Source organism: Apium graveolens, chromosome 8, assembly GCF_009905375.1.
Source record: "Apium graveolens cultivar Ventura chromosome 8, ASM990537v1, whole genome shotgun sequence".
Classification (NCBI taxonomy): Eukaryota; Viridiplantae; Streptophyta; class Magnoliopsida; order Apiales; family Apiaceae; genus Apium; species Apium graveolens.
This window is the reverse complement of record NC_133654.1, coordinates 210,944,793-210,953,637: the sequence shown is the minus strand read 5'-3', so window position 1 is coordinate 210,953,637 and position 8,845 is coordinate 210,944,793. Positions and strand designations below refer to the sequence as shown.

At 33.8% G+C, this 8,845-nt stretch overlaps 1 protein-coding gene across 1 annotated transcript; it reads right to left on the bottom strand.

Annotated features, from left to right (window-relative positions):
• Window positions 1–529: 529 nt before the first annotated feature.
• LOC141677766 (uncharacterized) lies at window positions 530–7,177 on the bottom strand. Its single transcript, XM_074483829.1, has 6 exons — window positions 6,550–7,177; window positions 3,741–3,906; window positions 2,158–2,331; window positions 1,984–2,067; window positions 1,200–1,281; window positions 530–1,096 (listed from the first exon to the last, which is right to left on the bottom strand). Exons 1-6 carry the CDS (start codon window positions 6,927–6,929, stop codon window positions 639–641), a joined length of 1,344 nt encoding a protein of 447 aa, XP_074339930.1. The 5' UTR covers window positions 6,930–7,177; the 3' UTR covers window positions 530–638.
• Window positions 7,178–8,845: the final 1,668 nt, after the last annotated feature.

The following is an 8,845-nucleotide window of genomic DNA, read 5'->3' as shown; positions in this document are numbered from 1 at the left end:
ATTGGAGAATGGGAGTTCGGCACGTATATTAAGATTTTTATCATGCCTAAATATTTTTTAAATATTTTCTTTTAAATAAAAATATAAAGTTCAAATTTTTTTAATAATAAAATATGTACCTATAGTTTATAGTGCATGAGAAAAAAAATAATAAAAACATGAGCAGGGAATTTTTTTATTAAAAATACATAATCGGAAGTAAAATGAAACGGGAAAGTACATGTTCTCTCACTTTCAAATTTTTTCCATTTAAATCATTATTTCTTCATCAACCCAAGTCACCCAAACAGTACCTTTTAGTGATCATTTTTAGATCGGAACACAGCTTATATGATATGCCAAACAGGCACAATACTGTCACTTGCGACCCCTTTGAAAAGCCCGTAACAGAAACTTAGCTGATAGGCTGTGGTTCATGGAGCAAATAAATTTATATTTGTTGTTTTTCTGCTTCCCTACTCACATGTGACTTAATTTTTTTTACGAACTGTTGCCAATTGCTGAGTAGGATGATACAGCACTCGAGAAATATAATATAAATATGAAATCAAATTTATTTCTATAATTTAGGTGATGTGTATAACTGTAACTGAAAACAAAGATGCCGTAGAAAATTCTCAAAATGCGTATAGTACATCTCATCTACGAGGAGCGCCTCTTCGCCCTCGAGCAATTCTTTGCCCGGCACCAAATAAAACTGCTTTTCCAATCACTCCTGTATGAAGTCCACAAGCCAGAGCCACAGCGCCACCTACAACTAACCATTTCCAGTCTATTCCATTCCGATCCCCTTCCCTCTGAACATCCATCGTGCCATTTCCCTCTTCTGCACCTGATACAGACTCCTGAGAATTTGAACCCCCGTCAATTGAAATCTTTGTAGTGATTTTTGCTAGTTGTGCACTTCTGGACAGAGGTTCCTCAGATTTCCTTGCCACCTGATATGCTCTAAAGCCACCATGTAACTTCTTGACAGTTCCCCACATCCCATGACGAACGCCCAATTTTGCTACGTCTTTGGGAATCCCCATATCTTCATGATGAACAAGAGTCACCTCGCATGCAGTCAACTGGCCGTCTCCTTTGCGAGATTGTACTGCACTCAATTGATAGATACACCGAACAGCATTCATGAGATAATTTAAAGAAATAATGCTTCAATTTCTGCTAGTAGTTGCAACATGTCAGATAATTCTTACCAGGCTTGATAACCCAGCTTGAGAAGTACTTATCCACGCGTCTAGGTTTGTCACGCTTCGGCAAAGCTGGATAAGGAACTGCCTGCGTAACATCCTCAAATTTAATGTGCAAATCGATTATTACTGCACATGTTTCTAAAAATATAAATACAAAGACAAACTTAGTTTTATGATACTGTTCATTTAAATATGTTAAAGTACTCGAGTAGTAGTAACATATAAAACCTATGCCATTTCATAATCTGGAAGTGTATCTGCATCTGTAATTATGATAAGAAGTAGTTTTCGACATAACAAAGTATAAGCACTGTCTACATTTTTGTAATTTACATGCAACCCCAACCTCCAAGAAAAATAGGCATGGTTTCCACATGTATGGTTTCGAAATACACAACGATATTGACACCGAACTCTAAGAGGAAAAACCTTTTACCCGACCAGAGGCCATAAATGCGAAGTTATAGAAAAAAATTCAGTGCGCAAGCCTTAAAGACAGATATTGGTCCTCAAATTGTCAATTTCGTTTATGAAGTTGTTAAACCAATAAAACATAGAATTGTGTTCATATAATGCATACACACACCCCGTAGCATTGGCCCTATCAATGAGAATAAAAACTTCGATATCCACACCAACAAACACGCTAACTTAAAAATGTAATAGACAGTTTTATGTCCATTTTTAACTTTAGATAAGCTTCAAGTTGGTTTCTGAACATGAAAACTTATCATAATGTTGAAGTAGGGTTAATGCAATATAGCAATTTAGAATGAGAGTTAAGCACCTTTGTCACACAGTAATATGTATTTCCAGCTTCCCAAATTCTTCTACCGATGATATATTCACGATCACTGCAAAAGAATGGAAACTGCATAGAGCCAATTTACACACTGTTAAAGAACATGTATCAAGACTAGATTCTACAACAAAGTTGCAAAATACAAGTTTACGATGGGACCTTTTTGATCCAGTGTACAATTGATGTTCCTGTATGAGGGCATTCATTTAACATCTTGAAGTACACCAACATAGGATCCCATTTAGGCCGAAACTCGTCATCCCAGAAGAAATCTCTAACAAGCTCCGGAGTTGCATCCTCAAAGACAGTTCTGCTTTTGTATATGACGCCAGTCTGACATGTCATAAAGCATTATCAGCTGATAATTATCAAAAATGTCAACCATAAAAATGAAAAACAAATATGTAAAACACTCGTAAAATCTTAAACAAACTGATACATGTAGAAACTAGAGTCCTAGGATTTAAATTTAAGAAATATCTAGTTTACTTTAGCATATTACTATGTCAAAATCCAATGTATGTAAACAACTACGCCTCTTCTTGCATCGGACTGTAGCCATTAAATGTATTGATCTCTACCTTTAAACATAACATACTTGAGTCTTGAAGCTTTTTTTAAGCTAATCTACTATCTGATTGTGCTTACAGCAGTGTGCACCATAAACTAAGATGTAGATAAAAATAAGTGGCATAAAGTAAAAAATCTTTTATCTTGTGACAGTAACTCTTCCAAGGTCTTTTGTAACATCAATATAGGATGCCCTCTTAACTCCGAAAACTTATAAAATATTGATACTATCGAAATTGCACAACTGTATTTGATGATCGAGAACTCTATCCATAGCACACTATCCCACTCCATGAAGGATAATAATTAGAACTAATAAACAGTAAAAAACTAGGCTTATTTACCCTCATTTAACCGAAAAGGAATCACTACCCCAGGAGTATATACTACATAAGAAAAACAATTGATCGCAACTATATGTGGAGAACCACTGATGTTGATAATTTAAGCAGGGGAAACCATAGCCATCCGACAATAGTATAAATAGAATATGAAACCCTAACAGACTAAAACCTATCACAGTCGGGCTAACAAGACAATATACTACTAATATAGAAGTGTCCTTTTATTCCATAATGTGTAATAATAAAATATTATTTCTATCACCACCATTGCATCATTAATAATAACAGACTGAATAGTCTAAGAGGATGATTATACTTGAACTTCACTCAAACTCTTCATAGAAGAGAGTGAATAAAAGAAACTGTAACAAGTCCAGTGATTCTGTATACAGATATCAGGATATCGCATACTCGTATTTACTATGGTAAAAACATTTGAACAGAACACGCTCTCTAAAGAGAGAAGTTGGTTCACACCTACATAAAGTTCAACTTTTAAATATTCATCTTTACGGAAAACAGTTTTTCACATATATTCTCTTTACTTTCTGCACTTCTGTTTTTCAAATAATATTACTTCATTAAAAAAAAATTACAATTTAAACACATAAGGTGTCATAGTCGAGGTCATTCAAAACAAAGTGATTATAATTCCATAACAACTAGCATGTCCAAGCTCATTAACCTATTTATGTATACAAATTTTAGCACATAACAAACTATTCAGAATCCATAGTTGAGATAAATAGCAAAGAGTAATCACAACAGAATAACCAGTAAAATTTTGCAGATGAAAGCAGTAAATAGATAGGCAAGATGAAGTGATACCTCGGGCTCATGGTGCCAGGCTTGATATGCCATGTTTGAGGTAGAGCGATCCATGAGATATTGCCAAGGCTTATCCCATCCCTTTCCATCAAGAAGATGCAACAGGTGCTCGAGATCATTCTTCGTGAGAAGATCATGTTCTTTAGTTGAGGTTCCATTGATCAACCTACAGATAAAAAATCAGTAGAAACAGAAACTTTAATATCTTTTCATATAAAATATTAAGAAAATCTCATATTAGGCCAGAGTTATTCGTATTAAAAACAAAAGCTATAAGAGAAGTCACAAGAAATGAGTATGCCATCAAAAGATGTTGATAGGATGGAGTGCACTAAAAAATAAAAAAATAGAAGCATATAGCAGCACAAAAATAGATGCAGTTGTACACTTCTTTCATATATCACACACCTCTTTTCTCAATTTTTTGCAGTTCCATTAATCAGTTCAACTTTTCCGATTTGTTAGCCTATCAAGAAACTCCAAGCATGTAGAAAATCATTTACAGCAGTCACATATTGAAGAAAACATGAATTGTTTAATTGATGCCTAGCACGAAAGGTATCACTCTAAGAAACACCTAGTTATGTGGTAAAATAAGCTTTAATTATACCACTGCTGCATTCAGATTTAGAAATAGTAGCTTTTTCTCGAGAGTACAGTTATTTTTCTTTAAACCACATTCTCAAGAGATTACAATTCAGTTTAACGGCATTGATGTAGTAGCACGATGCTATTTCTACAACCTCAGATAGTCTACTCTATACTTCCTACGAGAAATTGCATGTTGCATCCCTTGGGAATCACAACTGTTAACCTTGGTATACATAGCCTGTGATAAGTGATAATGCACTTTGATCTGGTAATTTCAAATTTGATGCACTCTGCATCCCATGAATGTTTCTATCCAGTTAACTGTCAACACGAGCAAGGTACTTCCAGGAATCCCCTCAAAAACTCCATTGGGTTTAGAAGGTACAAGTCAGAATTGGAACTTTAGTGGAAATTTTATGAATATTCTTGGGCTTTACTAGAGTTTTAATTTATTTGATCTGAAGTTGAAGTTTGAGGAATTTCATTGGAGTTCCAACGGAGTCAAACCTTTAGTTCCGAAAGTTTCCCACACCAAGTTAGCTATAACTGTTAATTTGAATGGCAAAAATGCTAGGGGATGCAAACTAAATCGGATTAAAAACTCAGAGGACAAAGGTGCACTAATACATATAACTTATACTGATGTCAATGTATGTATCAGATCTGTCAATAGACTCATATTTGTCATGGCATGATAATTAAGAAGAAGACAGTTTTACTATTCTGTGCATTTAATCGAAGTTCAATTACCAGACAAATAGAGTCACATCGTCACAACTGAAATTTCACAGCAAGCTTACTGACTAACCATGTAAATATCGGTAAATATTTAGATAAAAACCATTCTCTAGTTTCCTATGCCACAGCAGTAGTTTGTACTGTGATTACATAAATGATAAGCATATATTAAAAGACGTCTCTCTGACATGATATTTATATGTAAAATTGTCTGTCTCATCCAAAAAAGGTACTAAGCGAACATTAAAAAGTCGACACACATGATGTAACCGTCTGGATCTTCTCCCTATTCCTCGGCTACGTCATGTTACACCCTTGGACTACATAAAATTAACTAATATAATAAAGCTAATCCACCAGCTCCACCCACATACTGGATTGGTAATCAATCAGAACAAACTTCATTAAAAGGTGAAATCTGATGCCCCGAAAATCTAAGGGTTCGTCCACAGAGAGTGAGGTCAGGGCCTAAGATCAGGCCAAAAGGCGTAGTCGATGGACAACAGGTGAATATTCCTGTACTACCCCTAATGAGCCTAAAAAGGAAGACCTCTAAGCAGAATCTACTACTAGCAATTTCTACTTGTTGCTGCACTCTTCAAAATCATTTCCTAAAAGCTAAAATGCTATAACAGACACAACAATAACACGACACAGTTTACAGTGCTGACAAATGGCAATTAGAAAATGTAGTTTCTCCAACAACTTTTTTTAAATGTATCCAACGCTTGACAGCATGAAGGTAGCCATTATGAAATGACAATAATATGCCTACGAGTTCATTTTTCTTAGTGTTAGATTTTGTTGTAATAGTTTCAAGCATATCATACAAGATGTATCAAAACAGATAATAACCTACTACCATCACATATTAAGCCTAACATGGCTATAAGAAGGTGCAAACATCAGCTTCTATACCCAAAATGTGTCTCTAGAGGTTATGACGCCAGTCACTAATTTGCTCTTACGCTTTACAAGGTCTTTCACCAATCAAGTTTCTTTATTTAATTTATCCATTTAACTCATTTAATGCACCACTCAAGCACCCAATTCAACTGACTAGGCAGTGGCAAAGAGACAAAACACGTATATTGATAATCAACTAATACGTCAATTGACCTTAACTAAAAAACGCAGTTCAAACCGTCAAAATTCAAAGGAACATACTAACATTCACCGATCCTAACTCCACATTACTAACCGTCTTCTAAATTAAAATGTCCAAATTACAAACGCTAGCTAGTTGAAAATTAAATCACTTTCATTTTCATTTATTCACATTTCATTTTTCTTCCAATTGTCTTTTAACTGAATATTATCAACCCTAGCTAGTTCAAATTTAAATCACCTTTCTTATCTTCCAGCACAACGCAATTACATATAAAAAACAAAACACATAATCACATACTTATATACAATCCAATCTAATTAAACACAAATTCATCGACAAAACAAATATCTGAAAACACAAAAACCTCACCTAATCTCACCACCACCAGCCACCGACAATTCGCCTAAATCTGAACCAGCCTCAACTTTCTCAACACCCGAACTCTTCCTCCTACTCAACCTAAAATTTGACCACAACCGGCTGGCCACCGAAAAAGCCGATAAAGCCGTACACGCAAGCCAAAGCCGCCTAGCACCAAAACCGGGCGGAAATGTCCAAACGAACCGTAGCTTAGGCCGGAGCCCTAAGAAAACCAAGCCGGTCCATCTCGGGCGCCACGACCAGCCAATCAAAAGTCCAATAACAACGGCGAGCCAAATCGGGACCGAACACAATAAAATGTCGACGAATGTTTCGATAATCGCTGGCTTTTTTACGAATTCCAGAAAATCGAAGAAGAAATCCTCCATTATTAAGGTGATCTATATATACATGTATACGTATAGAGATTTGTATGTATAGATAGATGGTTGATAGATAATTTGGGATTTCTAGAGAGAGAGGGAAGGGAAGGTGGAGAGAGAGAGGGAGAGAGAGATTGTAGGTAAAAATGGTGGAAAACACGTGGAGTGACGTGGAGGATAGAGGAGAATGGAGGAGGGGGTGAGATTGCGCGTGGGTGACACGGAGAGGTGTTGATTGGGAAAGAGGGGGGAGTGGAGGGGACGAGATGAGTTAGCGCGTAGATGGGGAACTGTAGATGGATAATGCTTTTTTGGATTAATTGAGCAGGGAAATATATTTGTGGAAAATGGTGAGGCTGGAAGTAAATTATGAGAGAGAGAGAGAGATATTCTAGTTTTGTGGCAGGATATTTGCAAGCCAGTTTAACCTAACTGTTCATATTGTCTTTATCCGGGTTTAACCCAAAAACCTGCTACAGTATTTTTTTACAATGTGCACTGGAATTTTGGGGGCAGTCAAAAACACATGTACATGCAATTATAAATGAAAAAATTAGAAGCAAAATTTACTTTTGTATAATTCATTCCAACTCTGTTAAATTTTTATAAATATTTCTAAAACTTGGTTTACAATTTAAATACAATTATCAAAAAAACGCTTTTAAGATATTATTTTAAGATTACCTGATCAGCTTGTGGTTCTTTTTACTTTAACATTCTGAATAATTTTCTAGCCTATGAAAAGGAAGAAAAGACGGTTAACTAAGATATCCTCGATAATAAGGGTTATTATAGCATCTCCAACCAAATGCACATGTTAGAGCAACTCCAACGTAATAGTTAAAATGATTATGTAGAATTTTGTTGAATCTGTAAAAGAGTGTGTCTATTAGCTATAATGGTTAGCTATATTTATTAATATATTTTTATTATTATTTTAAAACGTTAAAATAAATTTAATTTATATTTAATTAAATATAAGTGAAAATAAAAATATATTTAATAAATAGTAATTTTAGGAGTTTTTTCCAAAAATACCCTATTTTGATTATTTGTTTTTGCAAAAATGCAATTTTTTAATTTTAATTTTTAAAAATACGGCTTTTCAAATTTTTTACAAAAATGTGACTTTGTAATCAGATATAACCTCAAATGCAACCTGATACAAACTCAATCGCAACCAAAAAAAAATTCAGTATTTTTCACAGAAGTTGCAATACGGTTATTTTTTGTTGCAAATCGTATTTTTGCAGTTTTTTTTCAAAAAATCATAAAATTGTAAAAAAGACTTAGAAAAATAGTATTTTTATAATTTCTCTAATTTTAATATATCTATATATGGCCGAACACAATTAATAAACATTACTTATATATCTATTATAAAATATATAATTGTATTATATAATATTTTTATAAATTTGTATTGTATATTAAAGTGAGTATTACAAATATTAAAATATAAAATAAGAGTTTTAAAACATGTTTTAAATAATATAAATATATGTATGTATCAATGTATAATCACGCAGCTTTAAATTAGGTAGAAATAAGTGGATCTTTTAGATAATGGCTACACCATCAACAAATATAAAAGACAAGATAGAGGATTTGTAAAAATATTGCTAACAAGAGTGAGGGTTGGAGTGGTACTTTTTTTAGCTAATATGTTATATGTATATCATACTGTCCAGATAGACTTTTTAGCTAACAGATGCATCCAGTTGGAGATGCTCTTACCTATAATATTTACATGGCAAGAATTTTTTTTAAATTATACCTAATATATAATAAAAGGAGTACTACAACACACTGTTATGTAAATTCACACTACATATATTAAATAAAAGGCCATCATCTATCATCTATATCAAATCCACGTCAATTCTCTCCAAAAATTAACTATTATGCACTATCCACTTTAA

Excerpts from the sequence above, each read along its gene's own strand:
- LOC141677766 (XM_074483829.1), bottom strand. The coding sequence starts at position 6,929 with ATGGAGGATTTCTTCTTCGATTTTCTGGAATTCGTAAAAAAGCCAGCG. Across the intron at positions 2,332-3,740 it reads CCTGGCACCATGAGCCCGAG|ACTGGCGTCATATACAAAAG; the intron begins GTATCACTTCAT and ends ATGACATGTCAG. Across the intron at positions 1,097-1,199 it reads AAGCTGGGTTATCAAGCCTG|TACAATCTCGCAAAGGAGAC; the intron begins GTAAGAATTATC and ends AATTGAGTGCAG.